The sequence below is a fragment of the Bombina bombina genome, chromosome 3, assembly GCF_027579735.1.
Source record: "Bombina bombina isolate aBomBom1 chromosome 3, aBomBom1.pri, whole genome shotgun sequence".
Lineage (NCBI taxonomy): Eukaryota > Metazoa > Chordata > Amphibia > Anura > Bombinatoridae > Bombina > Bombina bombina.
This window is the reverse complement of record NC_069501.1, coordinates 366,892,659-366,913,148: the sequence shown is the minus strand read 5'-3', so window position 1 is coordinate 366,913,148 and position 20,490 is coordinate 366,892,659. Positions and strand designations below refer to the sequence as shown.

The window sequence follows — 20,490 nt, the reverse complement described above, 5'->3', positions numbered from 1 at the left end:
TCAGTTCTCTAGCTCGTTTACTGCAATTATTTATCAATGTCAAACTCAACCCACTAGTTGTCTTATTTGAGGGAGCCAATCTAAGCTGTATTCCTCAGACAACAAGGCTAGCCCCAGTTATAATGTTAGTATAGAGTGAATTGTTTTGCAGTTGTTATCAATGTAATCCAATTATGATCAGATATATAGCAGGGTTAGCCTTGAGAAGTCAGCAGGGTGTAGTTTAAGTTGTGGGAATTAGAAATGGCTCAATTTTCAAAGCCAAATCCCAAGAAAAGGTGGTAAAATAAATAATGAAAGTATACTGCAAGTTGTTTTACTGCATATAAATAAATGTAAAAATCTCAAGGCGTTTACTGTCCCTTCAACAGTTCTATGTAAAATGGAAGATATTTTACCTCAAAATACGAGTACACACTGCTTTTCTGTGATCTTGTGGGATTTTTGTTTTACCATAATCACACAAGATTTCAGAGTAGGAAAAGTAGGCAACCCTTACACGCAGTAACCTCGCTTTAATCACTTTAAAGGGACATAAAAGAAGTTGGGATAGAGACAAAATATAATAATATGTACTTTAATTACTCTTTACCTGCAAATTTATACTGCAGTGCCTCACCATTAACCCTTTCTTTTTAGTTTCTGAATTGTAAAGCTCTAACTCCCCCCACACATTTCCTTCTATGGCTGTATCTATTTTGGTAGAATGCAAAAGTGAACAGGGGTTATCTGCTGGAGCATGCCTAGAAGCTGTGAACTCAGTTGAAATACAATGCCTGTGTCTAAAGACAGACATGAACTTAGGAAGAGAAAGAAGAGATCGGAGCCACAGTGCCAGTGCATTCAAGGTTTATTCATGCAGGTAGGGGACAAAAGGTACAGCTCCTTCTATCTGACACGTTTCACGCATGCATACATGCGCTTCCTCAGAGATAATTGTCTGCTGTCACAGGTGAGTCTAAGTAGATTGTATTAGCCAATGAAAAAGGGCCAAGTTAACTCTAATTAAAGAGAGTGTGGAGGTTAGGCTCAGGTGTGACAGGCAGAGATGTTAGCAAACAGCAAAATAGAGTAATATAATGATGATAATGAGGTAATTAATACATTTTCCAAAAACACTTAAGTATTGTCACCAATATTATATTGTGTACATGGTTTGACTGCACTAACTAGTAGTTCATTACTAGTAACATGGCATGTAATATGATGGTAGATTTGTGATGGTAAACTTCAAAAATAAATAATAAATTGATAGACAAAACACAGATAAGAAGGGTGGAGTTAGCTTCCATGCAGATTACCTATGTAATTCATGTTGCTTATTTTTGAAAAATATTTTAAAATACTTGCCAGCAATTTTTAAACAAATTTTTTATGCAAACGATGTTTAATTAATTAGCCCTTTTAAGATATGCACAGATATCAACCTGTTTTATGTCCCTTTAATGACAATCTAATAACATCCGCTATCAAACTTTACGGAAACCATGATTTATTTTAGTTTGTCATATCGTTACTGCAAAATAAGCCAGCTAAAAGCTTATATAAACTAAACTACATAACACATTATAAACTAAGTAGATGTTAAAAAAATTATAGCTGTTTCTTTATTACAGCAATGCTCCCGCACAACTGATTTCTCTAATTCCTCCTACTAGCATGAATACGTAACTATCACTTAGCGCATGCGGAACCTACTATCCGTGATAGGCGGAACTGGAAATGTGAAGCAATTGAACGTAACTTTGCCCAAAGTATGCGTGACGATGCTGCGTCACCAACAAAAATAACAAGAGCTGAAATCATGGCTTCTCGTGGAAGTGATAGGAGGGATGGTGAGTGTCATGATCAAATAGAGGTTACATGGTCTGTAAAGCCGAAAAGGGTCACTTTAATTGCTACACATACGACCCTAAAAGGTTATAGTAAACAGAATAGTTGTCAGTATTGATAGTTGTTTTGTAATATGGATACCACAGTAATGAATTGAAGTGCCCGGATGATCTAAAACTAGGAGTATTCAAAAGTGAAAGCTGTCTGTTAAGACTGATGAAAATGTACACTACTGAGGGTTATTTTATTTTCATGGAGTTTTTTTATTTATTTAAATCATGCTTTAGTTTGTGGAATGTAGTAAAATGTGTTTTACATAATATGCAGAGGAGCTCTTGACTGTCATAATATTTTTACTGCCTCTGTTTGGTTAGTTTTTCAGCCTTATGACATAGGAACGAAAATGTTATTAAACGTAGGCATATTTATTTCTTATTTTTGATTAACTCATAATATACGGTGAGAAACTGTGTGTACTCTTAAAGAAAATATTAAAAAACTAATGTTTGTATGGGCTAAAATAATGTTTGCTGATATACAAATAAAGTGCACAGTGATTACACACTTTAGTCTAATCAATTGGGACAACATTAATATTCAACTTCTTGCTGTAAACTATTTGATTTGGACCTACATATTTTATGTCAGTGTGAAAAATCGAAATAAGCTTGTACTTAAAGGGACATGCAACCCAAATGTTTTTCTTTCATGATTCAGATAGAGATTACAAATTTAAACCACTTTCTAATTTACTCCTATTATCTCATTTGATTCATTCTCTTGGTATTATTTATTGAAGGAGAAGCAATGCACTACTGGTTTCTAACTGAAGCTATGGGTAAGTGTGTATGTATATATGCGTATATGTGTATATATGTGTATATATATATATATATATATATATATATATATATATATATATATATACACAGCCACCAATCGGCAGCTAGAACCTAGGTTCTTTGCTGCTCCTTAGCTTGCCAAGACAAACCTTTCAGCGAATGATAACAAAAGAAGGAAGCAAATGAAATAATAAAAGTAAATTGGAAAGTTGTTTAAAATTAAATTCTCTATCTAAATCATGAAATAAATGGTTTGGGTTTCATGTCCCTTTAAGTTAATATTTATTATATACTTTGTTAGCCAGTTAACTAATAACAAATATAATAAATAAATTGTATGACTGATACCTTTATTGGCTAACCAAAAAGGATTTTTTTTGCACGCTTTCAAAGCACTGTGGTTTCTTCATCAGGCATGTTTGTTTATAAGTTACAGGGACACTAAGCCCACATTGTTTCTTTCAAGATTCAGATAGAACATGCAATTTTAAGGTTCTTTCTATTTTAACCCTATTAATGTTTCTTCGTTCTCTTGCTATCTTTATTTGAAAAAGCAGGAACATAAGCTTAGGAGCCGACCCATTTTTGGTTCAGCACCTGGGTAGCGCTTGCTTATTGGTGACTAAATATAGCCACCTATCAGCAAGTGCTATCCAGCTGCTGAATGTAGCCACCAGTCAGCAAGCGCTACCCAGGTGCTGAATGTAGCCACCAGTCGGCAAGCGCAACCCAGGTGCTGAACCAAAAATGGGCTGGCTCCTAAACCACCTTCTAATTTACTTCTATTATCTAATGTGTTTCATTCTCTTGGTATATTTGTTGAAAGAGCAGCAATGCACTACTGGTTCATAACTGAAGCCATGGGTGAGCCAATGACAATCAGTGTGTGTTAATAAATATATATATATATATATCGGGGTTAGGTTCCAGAAGGAATGGTTGTAAATCGGAACCGTTGTAAATTGAAATTTTTCATGATTCAGATAGAGCATGCAATTTTAAGCATCTTTCTATTTTAACCCTATTATCAATTTTTCTAAGTTCTCTTGCTATCTTTATTTGAAAAAGCAGGAACATAAGCTTAGGAGCCGACCCATTTTTGGTTTAGCACCTAGGTAGCGCTTGCTTATTGGTGACTAAATATAGCCACCTATCAGCAAGTTCTACCCAGCTGCTGAATGTAGCCACCAGTCAGCAAGCATTACCCAGGTGCTGAATGTAGCCACCAATCAGCAAGTGCACCCAGGTGCTGAACCAAAAATGGGCTGGCTCCTAAGCTTACATTCCTTCTTTTCACATAAAGATACCAAGAGCATTAAGAAAAATTGATAATAGGAGTAAATTAGAAAGTTTTTTTTAAAATTGCATGCTCTATCTGAATTATGAAAGAAAAAAAAAATAGGTTTCAGATTCCTGTAAAGAAATGGGAAAAAAACATCTGTATTCCAGGAAAGTTAGCAAATCTGGTGTTTCGTTTCTTGTTTCCCCATTGCCTTTGAACAAAGAAACTCTATAGTTTCTATAAGGGATGCACCGAAATTTCGGCCGCACAAAGTTTCGTCCGAAAATGGCATTTTTTACTATTTCGTTTTTCGTTTTTTTTGCCTGTTATTTTCAGTAAAATTATTGTGTAGCATGTTTCAAATTTGATGCTAGCCTAGAGCTGCTGTTTAATTTTATTACTTGACTTACTGTTCTGCATATAATGAGTTTTCTAGGACTGCTTTATTTGGATAATTGGTAAAAAACAAACTGTTAATTATGATTCTCTTACATAGAACTAAATTAAGAATCATACAGTATATTGATATTTATAATTGTTTTAAGTAGGGATGCACCAAAATTTTGGTCACAGAAACATTTTGGCCGAAAATGGCATTATTTTTTGCCTGTGTTTTTATTTCTTGGTAAAATTATTGTGTAGCATATTATTGTTTTAAGATTTTTTTGTCTAATTTTAGTGTGTTACTTTCAATAAAAGTGTGGGCTTTTTTATTGGCTCTAATTATGCAAAAAAAAAAAATTGAAAATAATTTAAAAAAAATACATTTTCGGTATCGGTTTTCGGCCAAGTGCATCCCGGATTTTCGGATTCTGTTTCGGTCCAGAATTTCCATTTCGGTGCATCACTAGTTTCTATAGCAACGTTTACACCTGCTCTGCTAGCTTGTCATTTTCATCAATTTGCTGTAGACGGATGTCTAATTCCTTATTAAAAAAAATAATATAAATATTTCATTTGTTTATGTATTTAAACAAGTTAGAAAGTAAGTTGCTTACTGATGCCTATCAATGCAAGCCCACAACATATAAGTGCATCAGTATAACACGTAAAAACATCTTATGAATTTATTATATTAGATGTAATAGAATTTGTCCAGATAAATATAAAATAACTATACCTTTAAAATAAATGCATGGAATCTAAAAGTAAGTCAGCCACGGAGAATGGAATGCAAGTTTAAAATATCACAAAAGCACGATCAGACAATAAAGTATAGCAGGGAATGGAGGATAAAGTGAATAAATTAAATCCAAAAGGCAAGCTCCAAAACTAAAGCTAATAAAATCTTTCACTCCATGAAGCTCCTTTTATGCAGAGCGTTATTAGCTCTCAGGACGCTTCAAAGGTTGCTATATCCTTAAAACGGTAAAATAAATTTAATAGATATAAACTGATGAAATTCTATGCATCTGGTAAACTTTTTATTAACCCTTTCATTGAAAATGACTAATCGCCCTTTAAAATAAGGATGCCCAAATTATGGCCGTGGCCCTCACCTCTCACGCCATAGTTTTTTTTTTTGTTTTTTTTTGTTTTTTTTTTGTGTGGTCCTCCACACCACTGAGCAGAAAACAGATATCAGTAGTTTATCAAAAAGGCAGCTATGTACATCTCATTAAGTAATTTATATTCGGGGGCGGAGCTAGCTACCTAGCTAAGCAGTCGCAGCAGAGGAGAGCTCCTGCCTGAAAAGTTATTAAATGCTAATTTCCTTAGCTTAAAAGCCTTTGGAATACTACTTTTTCCACCCCAAACTGACTCTACACATTGTGGGCTTGTGTACCGAGCCTAATACCGCTCCACCGAACGCCTATCCCTTTTTTTGTGAAAGAACCGCAGCGTGTCCGGACACTTGGGAGATAAAGCGGAACGGTCCTTATCGGAGTATACCTCCTTCAACTACCGCCAACCTAACCTCTGACATCCAGCTCCGGAGGGTCGGGGCTCCGCTCTGGAGCTGCAGCAGCAGTCGTCACACCGTATCCCCCCCATACCCATCTACAGATCGGCCCTGCGCACATCACTAAGCCCGGCACCCGGCCGCGGCCCTGCAACACCTACCGGAATCTCCCCGAGACATAGGGGAAGTAAGGAGACCGACCGGAGTTGAAACTCAATAGGGAGGCTGAGCGGGTAAGTGCCTAAAGCCATAAGTGACTCAGCGCAGGTTGGCGCGAAAATTGCCATCTTGTCTCCCTCCGCGCCAGCCTCCCTTAGAACACCGCCAGGCCCGACCACTGCTCACGCACTAGATAGCGCCTCTGGCTACTTCTTTAGGGCTGTTGCCCCGAACACAGATTAACAGCAGGGCACAGATAACATACCCCCAGAGCACACCTTGCTGCACCTTTCACTCCTATCTAAGGCCTGAAGACACGGCACTATAAACGCCACGCTGTGTAAAAGACAGATTCATTATAGTGGTTAGCTCTGCTCTTACTCAACTCTTGTCCTGTAAAACTTGCTTCCAGCCACAGCTTTATTTTGAGAGGGGCTTTGGGAAACACCACGCTTAACATATTGGGCTTTTGAATCCACCTGTACCCCACGTGGCCCTAGCACTTTAATCACAGGCTCAACTTTTAGCCACCTCCACTCAGAGGCCCAGCACAAGGTCTCAATCAGTTTACCCACGTCTGTCATCCTGCATTAACCCATTGCAGTGTAGATTCAACACCACTCTTTATTAACCACCTCTAGCCCTGTAATATTCCGGTATCTCTAACAGCAAAAAATCTGACAGCTAGAGGAGGTATGTACTCACACATCCAAGAAGGGGAACAGACAGCACATTTAAGGCTCAGTTAAGGCTCAAACAGTACAAGCCTCTCTCCCCCCATCTCCCTCTGGGGTATTCTCAGTGGGTCATATCCCATTTCCAGCACTGTCAACAGGTGACACCTCCCCCTAGGAGAGGGACTTCAATGTAGCAGCTCCAGCACACCTCTCCCTGTCACTTTTTCATAAATAAAGAAGCTAGGTCTCTCTCCCCCCCTTTCCCGCTGGCCCTTATTGCCTGCGGGTCATATCCTAGATACCTTTTTCCCACATCGTCCTGAGGGGACACCTCCCCCGGAGAGAGACCTACGCCTTAGAGGACTATACAAGCTCTCGAGGAGCTGAAGTGTAGCCCCCCCAGGCAGCACTAAATACGTGAACTGTGTTTTCTACCAACGTGCACCCCACCATTCTGTCCACCTTTTCTTGCATGAACTTTACAGGGCTCACCAATATGTAAACAACCCCCGAAGGGTTTGTGCCCCCGCCAGCCTATGAAAACCTAATAGCATCCCAAGTGCAAGCGGGTTCCCACTAATTTGGAGCAGTGTTACGTATAGCTGTTGCTGCTGGCCTCACCCGAGAATGTCCCAATCTCACAAAAAGAAGCAAAAACCCCACAACTCCTTGAAAAGAACAGTGGCAGATCACTTCCAACATCCCATCAGGACAACCCTCACGAGGTCGGAAGATGAGGGCTCTGACACAGGGAGCCTCTCAGATGCCCAACCTGATAAGTCTCTAACTCAGCGGATCTCTTGTCTACCATCAGCTGAAGGCACCTCCAACAATCTGAAAGATTACATTAGGTCACTGCTTGAGTCCCACCATGACTCTCTGACGAAGAAATTTGAAAAATCACATGCTGATTTAAAGAGAGACATTAGCACTATCGGAGAGCGCACAGATGCACTTGAACGCAGATAAGAAGATCTTGCCATAGACCACTCAAACCTCCTAGATTATTCACAAAGCCTTGCGGGTCAGATATCAGACCTGGAACTAAAACTGGCAGACCTGGAGGACCGGTAACGCCGAAATAACATACGGATCAAAGGGATCCCAGAGACTGTCCTACCCCAGGAACTAGAAACATATCTACAAGATCTGTTTAAGACCATACTCGGATCTGATCTGTCCAGTGAGGCTCTCATCGACAGAGTGCATAGGGCGCTCAGACCGAGATCTGCAGATGAGGGGAAACCTCGAGATGTTATAGCTAAACTCCACTATTACACGTTCAGAGAGAAGGTCCTTAGAGCTTTAGCTGAAGAAAAATCTATCCCGGTTAAATATGTTGATCTCCAGATCTACCCAGACCTTTCGCCACACACGCTTCAACTCCGTAGACATTACCAACCGTACACCAGGCTTCTAAGAGAAAGGGGCTTCAAATACAGATGGGGATTCCCAGTCAGATTATTCATAACCAAAGACGGCCAGCAGTTCATAGCTACCTCACCACAGCAAGCTCGAGAGCTATTACAAAAATGGGAACTACTACCAGTAGATCAGGGAGATAGAACCTCTGAAGCTACCAGAGGAAACGGCCTTCGGGCCTCAGCACCTCCATGGAAACCACTCCCGCAAAGACCTGCTGCAACATCCAAAAGATCCCTAGAACCTAGAGAGCATTCCCTACCTGAGGACAAGTAGGGAACCTGCCTGCAATTTCTGCCATTGCAATTTCTGCCCAGGGAAAGCAACCAGACTGAACCCCTGAACTAATTTTAGAGATAATGGCGGGGTACTCCTGTACGCCTCCCCTGGGAGGACGCAAGACCACAGATGAAGATGGGTGAGATTCAGTGTTTATATAGACTTTATCTGAGTGACTTTAAACCCCTGCGCTTAGCAGCTCAGGGGTCCACCACATTTCACATAACCTAGTTAATATGATGTATGTTGGTCTATTTAGAAGCCAAAAACAGGCTCCTTAACATTGGTTAATACTGTGTTGTATGTTCAAATATGTTCAAACCTTGATATGCCTAAACTGAAAATAATAGATTGACAAACTGGTTTGCCCAATGTTTGCCCCCCTTCTTCATCCTTCCCCTCCCTTTAATCTGGCAGAATAAATGTATTGCCTCTTGACTTGCAGTTCACCTACACTACCCCGGATCTGACCACTCGACGTGATCCTTCTAGACACACCTCCGCAGACTGATCTAATGAGCTACCTCCTAATTTAACGCCTAATTCACAATTTCGCCCCGTTCTACCAGGGACCACATCAACACACTACCGACCATTTAGGCGAAACATGACTCAACCAGACGGTACACTCACATTCATCCGACCCAGTGGTAGACGCCCTTAATCCCCCAACCGACTTTTCCAGGCTACTACTCGGTAGGGCTGAAACCACCTGACTCCCCCAGTTTACACTCCCCTAAGATAGAACAACATATTCACTGACAGTCACAATCCCTCCCTGGTTACCGTTTAATTGTTCGGTCTGGTTTGTTTGTTACGACAGAAATTGATTGTTTTGTATGCTATTTCAAAGCTTATATGTTCAACTTTATTTATAGTTTTATCTGCGGCTGGCGGGGGACATAGCCTCTCTCTGCTCACCTCCGCCCCACAAAATTAGCTGTGCCTCCCTGGTAAGACTGCTAGTGGAGACACTCATTGTGAAAGTGATTATTTGGCACTTTTTTTTTTTTTCCTCAATAGATTGGCCCCCAGGGGTACTATACTACCACCCAAGGCAGGCACCATAGACCCTAGGGATACTAGTAACTACCTCCTGGGAAATATCCAACATTAGTCGACCTCCCCCCACCTATCCTCGCCCTTATATGACCCTTCTCTCACACAGAGCAGACCCTGCTACAATGGCACCCATCCGTGTAGCTACTTTAAACGCGCAAGGCCTCAACTCTCCCACAAAGAGAAAACTATTGCTTAACTATCTACATGTGCAGAAGCTTCACATGCTGTTTCTACAAGAGACGCACTGGTCAGGAGAAACACACACCATCAAAAGATCCCAACAATACCCAATCTGTGAGATAGCGTCTAATACAGAAGGCAAGTCAAGGGGAGTTGCCATACTGATAAGTAAAGACCTAACATGCCACATAGAATACATTGAGAGAGACCCCGAGGGTAGATTCATTGTACGGGTTTGTAAGCTCAACGACATACTGTACACATTAGTCTCCATATACACGCCAAATGCGAAGCAAATCCCATTTCTTAGGAAGGTTCTAACTAGAGTGGAACAACTTAAGCTGGGACACTTAATCATTGGGGGGGGATTTCAACATGGTGTGGGACCCCCAAAAGGACAAACAATCCTCCCTCACAGTACATGCAGATAGAAACATGTCATCAACTTCCAACGCATTTCGCAAGCTAATGTACCAATTTAACTTATATGATGCCTGGCGGTGTTTGGCTCCCACAGCAAAAGACTTCTCACATTACTCCAAAGCTCATAATTCGTATTCTAGAATTGACTGTCTCCTATGTGACGCTTGGTCTCTGGACCACTGGGAAAACCCGACCATTCAGCCATGCACGTGGTCAGACCATGACATGGTTTGCATAGACTTGGCCACACTACAGTCCCTAACCTCCAGACCCCCTTGGAGGCTCCCAAAACAGTTTCTAGAGAAAGGGGAACTCCCAGCACTAACCAACATAATAACTGACTTTTTAACACACAATGACAAAAGTGACGTAGGCCTAGACATAGTATGGGCAGCACTCAAAGCCTATCTTAGAGGACACTTTATTAAAAAATCGTCCCGCCTTCGCAGTATGAGAACCCATTCACTAGCTAAATTGTATGGAGACCTCCGGACACTAGAGACCGCAAACAAATCATCCCCGGAAACACAAATAGCCCAACAGATAGGACTTATCAGAGAGGAAATTGCGAAAAGGGAAACATTAAAAGTCCAAGACAACTTACACAGACTCAAACAGCTATACTATTATAAGGGCAATAAGGCAGACAGTTTGCTGGAGAACAAACTCAGGAAGCGCACGCAGCAGAGTAGAATAGCATCCATCAGTACCCAAAAAGGCCTAGTGCACTCACCCAAAGACATAGGAGATGCTTTCGCAGCATACTACTCCTCCCTCTACAACATTGCAACCTCTGAGAAGACAAACAGGGCTAGCCCTACAGATATTTCTAACTTCCTTGAAGGGTTAAATTTACCCACATTATCAGATGAAGCTAGGGCCTCCCTGGCCAGCCAATTTACATTAGAGGAGGTTAAGGTGGCCATAGCCAGCCTATCCCCCCACAAGGCGCCGGGCCCAGACGGATACACAGCCTCCTTTTACCAAGCCCTTAGCCCAGTGTTATCTCCACTCCTGCTCCGTTTCTTCGTGAACGTGGCTCAATACGGCAGTTTTAGGCCAGAATTACTAGAGGCTAACATTATTACGATACCCAAGGAGGGCAAGGACACCACGTTATGCTCAAGCTACAGGCCCATTCCTCTCATCAATGTAGATGCTAAAATCTACGCCAAAATCTTAGCCAATAGGCTAAATGACCATCTACAAGCTCTGGTCCACTTAGACCAGGTGGGCTTTGTACTAAACAGACAAGGCTCCGATAACACTCGACGCCTTCTAAACATATATGCAGAGACGGCTGACCTGGGTCTCCCCTTGCTCACCCTGTCGCTCGACGCCGAGAAGGCGTTTGACAGGGTGAGGTGGGATTATCTGTTTCAAACCCTCATGGCATTCGGCCTACCGGACTCATATGTTAAAGCCATCAAGGCATTATACTCCTCTCCTACCGTGGTGGTTAGGGGCTTGGGGTTCTGCTCCACGCCTGTGACGATAGGAAATGGGACTAGACAGGGTTGCCCCCTGTCACCCCTCCTGTTTGTCTTGGCAATAGAACCTCTCGGGACAGCAATCAGGAAATGCCCAGCGATTCAGGGACTTCAGCTACATGATACCATTCAGAAATTGGCCCTGTTTGCAGACGACCTAACAGTCTTCCTATCAGAGCCTCTAGACTCCCTCCCCCCCCTGTTTAGTCTACTCGAAAGATTTGGTGAACTGTCATATTATAACATCAATGTTAATAAGACAGAGGCTTACTCAATAAATATTCCCTCTGAAGATAAACAGAAGATCCAACTTCACTACGCTTTCAAATGGTCCATCAGAGGGATACGACACCTGGGGATTTTCTTATCCCATTCTAAATCCCTGACTATCAAAGAGAACTATGAGAACCTGCTGAAAGAGATTACCCTGGACCTTAACTCCAAACGATTCAGTGAGATCTCGTGGCTCGGCAGAGTGGCAGCTCTTAAAATGATGGTACCTCCCAAGCTTACGTATTTATTTCGCTGCATACCTATCCCGATCCCCACATCCCTGACCCGCAAGTTTCAGGCCCTTTTCAATGCCTATACCTGGCAAAATAAGAGGCCACGAGTTGCGGCCCACATCCTCCAAGCCCCCATTGATAGAGGCGGTATTGGCCTCCCTAATGTAAGAAAGTACCATGAAGCTGCAATGATATCTCACGTCTCGGCGTGGAGCAGTAATCTTCCCGAAAATAGATGGAGAGAACTAGAACAAGCCTCATTGCCAGCATATGTGAACTTAGAGGACCTCCTCTGGCTCCCTCCACATTGGCGATTAAAAATCTGTATCTCCAATACCATAGTAAAAGGATGCCAGGAGAGCTGGTTGAAACTGAAACACAACAGGCTCATAGCCCCCCACCCCTCCCCCGTTCACTCTGTCCGGGGACTCCTCCTGGGGCTTCCGGATGGTCACACCGGCTCATGGCCTTCCATGGAAATAGGGTCTTTACAAGACTTCTATGAAAATGGTCAGCTGAAGACTCACTTAGCCAGGCTGTCCTCTCCCACACTGAGCTCAAAGTTCCACTTTAATTTACTCCGAGTGAGATCCCTAATGAAATCATGGGGGTTCCTGGAGGACCAACTCCGAGGCCTGTCTCCCTGGGAAGTACGGTGGAGAGCGAATCTCCAAATGTATAAACCCCTCTCGGTATACTATAAGTGTTTAATGGAAGAGGATAGCTCCTCTAAAACAATCCACATGGAGGCCTGGGAGAGAGACCTCCAGCAAACATACTCACTGGAGATGTGGGAAAAAGCCGTAAGTCAGACCAAGAAATCTGTACATTGTGTTACCCTATATGAGTTGCACTTCAAAATCCTTACGAGATGGCACCTCGTTCCTACTAAACTCCAAAAACTATATCCTGACCACTCTCCATTGTGCTGGAGGAACTGTGGAGAACGGGGTACTCCACTCCACATCTGGTGGACCTGTCCGGTGCTGAGTGGCCTTTGGGACAGGGTCTCGGCATTGTGCAGAGACCTGGACCTGGTGGAAGCCCTTCCTCCTGCGCTGGCAATTCTACATCTAGGGATAGACACCGTCCCACGACCCAAACGTAACCTCCTAATCACCATCCTCACAGCTACCACACTAACCATTGCCAGAAACTTGAAAAAACCACAACCCCCTAGGTGGCAAGGAGTGATAGACAACATTAACTATATCAAAAATATGGAAAATTATGTATCTAGAGAACAGAACCGACTGACAGACTTTTGTATGACATGGGAACTGTGGGACGCCTATTGGGCTTGCAAACCTGTTTAGATAGATTGATCCCTCTAGAGATAGAGGTGCCTACGAGGACTACCTTCCCCCTTCCCTATTTCCCCCATCACCACAGACTATAACACTGAACCCACTCCCAGGAGAAGTTCTAGAACCCCCCCCCCCCCCCCACAACCACCAGCCAGGGCTGGACTTTGGGAGACCCCTCCGATGGATATACAGGGGATCTCTCACTCCAACCACCTCACGTAGGGAGGCACATGACCCCTTAATTGCAGGGACCCCTTGGGGTCTGTGCTGCCTGGATACTCAGATACCCTGGTGGGCCAGACTCGCATTACAATTTGATGGCCGTCTTACTTCTATTATTGCTGTTATACCAAAGGCACATATGGAACCTGACTACCATTAGAATGATGGCCTCTGTAAAAACGAGGTTTTTGTCATGTAACAAGATTTATGCTTCACTGTCACACTGTTGCACCATTGCCATGTTCTGTCTTTTCTAAAAAACTACTGTGCATAAGATGTGTAAAAAAAAAAAGTAATTTATATTCTCTATCACATTTTGTAAATTTCTATAGGATATACATTTAAATAATATAAACTTATTTCATATGTATCTTTCGGGTGGGGGGGGGGGGGATAAATTGATAATGATCTAATTTTATCTTGAGGCCTTATCTTAAGTGACTGTAATGCAGGGGTTTTTAAAGTCTTAGGCGGTGGGCCTCCCCTCTGATTAAAGGGACAGTCAAGTCCAAAAAACCTTTCATGATTCAAATAGAACATGCAATTTTAAACAACTTTCCAATTTACTTTTATCACCAATTTTGCTTTGTTCTTTTGGTATTCTTAGTTGAACGCTAAACCTAGGAGGTTCATATGCTAATTTCTTAGACCTTGAAGACCGCCTCTGCATTTGACAGTTTTTCACCACTAGAGGCTGTTAGTTCATGTGTTTCGTATAGATAACATTGAGCTCAAGCACATGAGCACTGATTGGCTAAAATGCAAGTCTGTCAAAAGAACTGAAATAAGGGGGCGGTCTGCAGAGGCTTAATTACAAGGTAATCACAGAGGTAAAATGTGTATTATAACTGTTGGTTTGGTTGTGCAAAACTGGGGAACAGGTAATTAAGGGATTATCTATCTTTTAAAACAACAACAAATTCTGGTGTTGACTGTCCCTTTAAATTTACAAGACAGTGCACCCTCCCATTAAAGATGTTAATTTATTTTTTATCTTCAAAGAAAATTGTAATATTTGTTTTTAGTTTTAATTTGATTTCTTTGTTTACTTTCAGTTGAATATCATTTTTCCATTTCCAATGTTATTTTGGTGCTTTAAAGTGATGGTAATTTCTGACAAACTGCTCCACATATTTCTAAAGGTCTTATCCTAACTAGCATATCGATATGCTTTTTTATTACCGCTCTGTTACCGTATTGAATCCAGCCTCTCTCTAAGATTTTTGAATATCCTTCTTTGAGTGACTAGCCAATCACAGCCTCATGAAAGTCTACGCTCCTGTGCTTGGAACGCTGACATGTTGTTGAAATGCGAATGTGCTACAACTTACGCTATTTGCGCACTATAAAAAAGGAAATGATTGACTGTTTGCTTTAAACAGATGCACTGTTTACTGTTAGCGAAGCAGCTAATTAATTTATTATATTGTGCAAATAGTGTAAGTTGTAGCGCATGTGCATTTCAATAACAGCCTCACCACGCGCCCCATGAAAAAGTCTATCTGCACGCTCCCGTACTCTGTCAGCGTTCTGAGTACGGGAGCGTGCAGATAGACTTTTTCATGGGGCGCGTGGTGAGGCTGTGATTGGCTAGAACAGATGCCACTCAAAGAAGGATCTTCAAAAATCTTAGAGAGAGGGTTATAAAAGTGAAATAATTCAGTATGTTGATTAATAAAAAAAAAAGCATATCGATATGCTAGTTAGGATAAGACCTTTAGAAATATGTGGAGCAGTTTGTCAGAAATTACCATCACTTTAAAGCATGGTCTGTAGCATTCATCCGTTTGTGCAGGTGGGAGGTTTGGGAGGTCGGTGGGCAGCACAGCGGTGGAAGGCGTGGCCCCAACCAACAGAAAAAAAAATTGTGGCAGGGGATGGTACGCACCAGAAAAATGGGGAATCAGGGTGTGGGAGGCTCAACATAATGATCGTGGGTAGGGAGGGAGACTTCTACACTACAGAAAAACAATAATAAATTTACACACACACAAAAAACACCTATAAACTGGGTACTGACAGACAGCTGCCACCATTAGAACGGGGAAAGTTAGGGAGGTGGGAGGGTATGGGGGATCCTATATTGCAGAAAATAAATAAAATTAAAGGGACAGTCTAGTCAAAATTAAACTTTCATGATTCAGATAGGGCATGCAATTTTAATCAACTTTCCAATTTACTTTTATCATAAAATTTGCTTTGTTCTCTTGGTATTCTTTGCTGCAAGCTAAACGTAGGAAGATTCAAACTGATCTCTAAACTGTTAACCACTTCCTATCTAAGTTAATTTTGACCGTTTTCACAGTTAGACAGAGCTAGTTTATGTGTGCCATATAGATAACATTGTGCTCACTCCCATGGAGTTATTTAAGAGTCAGTACTGATTGGCTAAAATGAATGTCTGTCAAAAGACTGAGATAAGAGGGCAATCTGCAAAGGCTTAGATAAAAGGTAATCACACAGATAAAAAGTTCATGCCTTTAGGATGTTCCATGCTGTCCTAACATTGCTGGGGTTTAACACCCCGTCCTGCCATATATGGCGTCCTGCTGCTTCCCCTTTGACAAAGACAAGGATCAGCCTGGGGGTTTTGCCTAGCAGTGTAGACCATTTCCCATGATCCTTATCCTGGTCTTGAAATCATGTGATTGCATCGACGCTGGTGCGATTTAATTTTTACTAATAGTGTTTACATCGGAAACTATTGTACCGTCATGAAGGGGTTAAAAAAAAAAACCCCTAAAACTTTATACTGACAGACTGTCTGCCAGTACTTAAAATGGTGGCCAGGAGTGTGGGGGGGAGAGAGTGTTTGGGAAGTGTCAGGTGGGAGGGTAATCCCTGTATTAAAATACTATTACTCTATCAGCTAACTGATTAACCCCTTTACTGTCGGGAATTTCAATATTGTGGTGCACAGCTGCAATTAGCAGCCTTCTAATTGCAAAGCCATGCATGTCTGCTATTTCTGAAAAAAGGGGACCCCAGAGAACCTTTTATAACAATTTGTCTTTTGATTCCAGTAGTTGTGTGTAAATCATTTCAGAGAGAAACCCAGATTGTGAAAAAGTTAACAATTTTTGTAATATGATTGCATTTGGCGGCTATAAATATATAGTTTAGATAGGTAAATAAAAAAAACAAGGCTCTATTCTGTTTAAAATTAAATGGAGTGATAGCAAAATAATTCTTCAGTATTTTGAGCAAGTTTTTCTCTGAAATTCCCAGTAGCGATGGGGTTAAACTATTGACAAATAGCCCCTTTTATTTTTTATTTTGTCACTTGAAATAGCTGAGTTTGCCTTTTTGTATCCTCACCTATACTGATTATGTCTGTACTTAAAGGGATACGAAACCCCACATTAATCTTTTAATGATTCCAGTAGAGCATGCAATTTTTAACAACTCTCTAATTTTCTTCTATTTATCATTTTTTATTGTTCTATTGGTATCTTTTGTTGAAAAGCAGGAAGCATGCATGTATCTGAAGCACTAGATGACAACAGTTTTGCAAGAATATTATCTATTACAGGAGAACTAAATGGCAGCACTATTTTCTGCCATGTAGTGTTCCAGACAGGTATTTTCAACAAAGAATACATTGGGAACAAAACAAATCTGATAAACAATGTAAAATGTAAACTTTTGTTTTAAATTGTATGCTCTGTCTGAATCACAAAATAATTTTTTTTTTGAGGTTTCCATCTTATTGGTAACAAGAAAACTATGTAGACAAGAAGGTTAAGATGAAATAGTGCTCTTGAAGGGACAGTATACACCCATTTTCATACAACTGCATGCAATAGACACTACTATAAAGAATAAGATGCACAGATACTGATATAAAAATCCAGTATAAAACTGTTTAAAGGATTACGAATATGAAAATGGTTTGCTAATGAATAAAGTTATAAAATGCCCCTACTTTTATTGTCCAACGATGAGTGTACAATATATAAAATCTATTTTTATTTTCTTCTAATGACGTCAGTCCAGACAACCCACTAATATAGGTTGTACAATTGCCGTTATAATCCGCTAATAGGATCCCTATTCTATGAATATAATTAATCTTCTTGTTTGTCATCTAGCGCATGCGCAATTTGTTTAGTGAAGCAGATGCTGCCTGAAGTATTCTAATAGACACACTATACTAACGCACAGCACTCACCTTTTCAATGCAGATACGCCACTCACTGTTTCCCTGTATTGAAAGCAGCACACCCGCTCTATCTATTCTGAAGTTTGCGCACGCGCATTGCAGAAAAAGTCGACCACATTAATACCTGGTTTGTCATCCAGGATAGGACGCTGTGAATTGGTACACCCGGAGGGGGTTTGGAAAATAATAAGATTGAATAATCATTGTGGCAAAACAGTAAACAATTTAAACAGACAGTACATTAATAAGTGTATTGTTTTTTTAACGTTCTTTTGCTTTCAGTGTCCCTTTAAAAACTTACTTAGAAGCTCTCAGTTTAGCTCTGTTGAAAAGGTTGCTGGAAAGTCCACTGCAAGTGGGAAATAAGACACTCCCCCCTTTTGCAAATGAAAAGACCCTTTACACAAACAGGAGCAAGCTGGAGTAGGTATCTGACGGTATTCTCCTAAAACTTTGGGGCTTGGTTAGGAGTCTGAAAATCAGAGCAATGTTATTTAAAAATAAGCTAAACTATACATTTTAAAAAAAAAAACACAAAACAACTTTATGGGCTACATAAATGGATCATCTACAAAACATTCATGCAAAGAAAAAATGAGTGTATAATGTCCCTTTTAACAAAGGAAATGCTAGAGAGGTACAAATATGTTAAGATCAATGCTTAGAGCAATGAAAAATTATTTAACATTGAGACTAAAGATACAGATGACTTTGTGTAAATAATTAGGTAAGATAGAGGTCTGTTTTCCCATTGTATTGGGTTGTGCTTTCAACTAGCAGACACCTCTGTTTCATATACGAAATGAACAATTTCCCATACTTGTTATAACTTGTGCCAAGTTTCAAATGTAAGTGGAAACACATTAAGGGTAAACCAATTTTACACTGTCAATTTAAATCTCTGCTTTATACTTTCATTATTTATTTTGTCCCCTTTTCCTGTAATTCCATTTTGAAATTGTGAGCTTTTCAGTTCATGCTAGAAATAGAATTTCATAACACTGTTCTATTCCACACAGCCATTGGCTGCACACTCTAGTGACCGATTTATAACTGTCCCTAATTGGCCACAGCAGAGAAGGTAACCTAAGTTTCAACATGGCAGCTCCCATTGTTTTATAGACACTAAAACTTTACACGTATTTTGTCATTATTTAAACAGCTAATGAAACTTTAAAAAAATATCTACATGTTGTTCTCATACTAATCTTTGTTTTGAATGCCTCATTCAATCCAGCATTTATTTAGTGTTTAATGTCCCTTTAAGATCTCGAGTTACATTCTGTTCTGTGTGGGCAGGTAACAGACTTCCTGTCACTATTCAGTGAATGGTAGTTGCTCTAGAACAGTGTTTAACTCCAGTCCTTAAGTACAACTAACAGGTCAGATTTTCACAATATCTGAACTAGAGCAAAGATGAAATAATCTGCGGATGTGAGTGAGCAGGTTAATAACTGGTTACTGATCAGCTGACAATTTCACCTGTGCTCTAATTAAGATATCATTAAAATCTGACCCTTTAGGGGTATTTGAGGGCTGGGGTTGAGAAACACTGCTCTAGAAGATTTGACATTTTAAAAATGTACCTAAATTTGTTTCCTTTACAGTATCTAATCATATATACTGTATTTGACTGGTAATGTAAATGTTGGTTTTATTTTAAAGAGACAAACAGTGAAGATGAGTCCTATGAAATTTTGGATATTACAGAATATGCAAGACGTCACCATTGGTGGAGTCGGGTGTTTGGACGGAACTCTGGGCCTCTTACAGAAAAATATTCTGTGGCTACACAAATCATAATGGGTGGAGTCACTGGCTGGTGAGAATCGTGTTTTTTTTTTTTTTTTTGTATGTACAAATGAGAGGGGGAAAAAAGCATTGCAAAAGAGAACACAGAGAAATCTAATGTTACAGTATGTTATAATTTGAATAGAATGTCAGGCTTCATTTTTTTATAATCAAATAAAATTAATGCATTCAAAAATGGATTAAGGTGCAGTTTGTATAAATGTCTATTTTGCAGGTGTGCTGGATTTCTGTTCCAAAAAGTTGGAAAACTTGCAGCAACAGCGGTAGGAGGTGGCTTTCTTCTTCTTCAGGTAACGATATAAACTCCATTTATGGCATTTTCCAGTAATGTTTTACTTTTATATTTTCTTTACAAATCCATGTTAGTATTACTTACTATAATACGTGCAAAGGATTATACAAGGTAAACATATACTCTATGATGGCAAAAGTTAGGTTTCCTAAGAGTGATGGGGAAAACCAGGCATGGATTCCTTTCCCAATGTGCTGAGAGGAATATGGCTGCACCTCACTGACAAGGACCAAAGAAGACAGAAACGATTGTCTGGGTTACCATGTTCTTTGTTTAGACAAGGTTAGACTGACCTTACTAGGCGGGATCAGACTGATATACTTCAGGAAAGTTCTCCTCTGTGAAAAGCGCAGTTGGGCTAAAAGAGGCTGCTTCTGGGTTGAAAATCGCCATAGAACAAGCTAATGAGCTTCTGTTTGTTGCTGATAGACCGCTTTTCTTTTTGTATGTACATGTTTAGTTTAGTTGTAAGGAGGGTTCACTGATGTCTTGTTAGTTTCCTTCGGTAGCGTTTAGTATCAAATCTGCAGTGCTGTGTACTTTACTGCTGCCTCTGGCCTACCTGAAAGTGCAGAGCCTAAGAATGGTGATGTGTTTCTTGTGCCGGTATGAATGTAAACACCTTAGGTATGACAGC

The 20,490-nt window shown here is 40.5% G+C and overlaps 1 protein-coding gene across 1 annotated transcript in view; it reads left to right on the top strand.

The window, feature by feature from the left end:
• The first annotated feature begins 1,701 nt into the window (after positions 1–1,701).
• Positions 1,702–20,490, top strand: part of FUNDC1 (FUN14 domain containing 1) — a 29,809-nt gene continuing 11,020 nt past the window's right edge. The window contains exons 1-3 of the mRNA XM_053706500.1: positions 1,702–1,835; positions 19,415–19,571; positions 19,776–19,851. Of these exons, the coding sequence (XP_053562475.1) occupies positions 1,757–1,835; positions 19,415–19,571; positions 19,776–19,851 (312 nt within the window). The 5' untranslated portion in view covers positions 1,702–1,756. The remainder of the gene's footprint in view (positions 1,836–19,414; positions 19,572–19,775; positions 19,852–20,490) is intronic.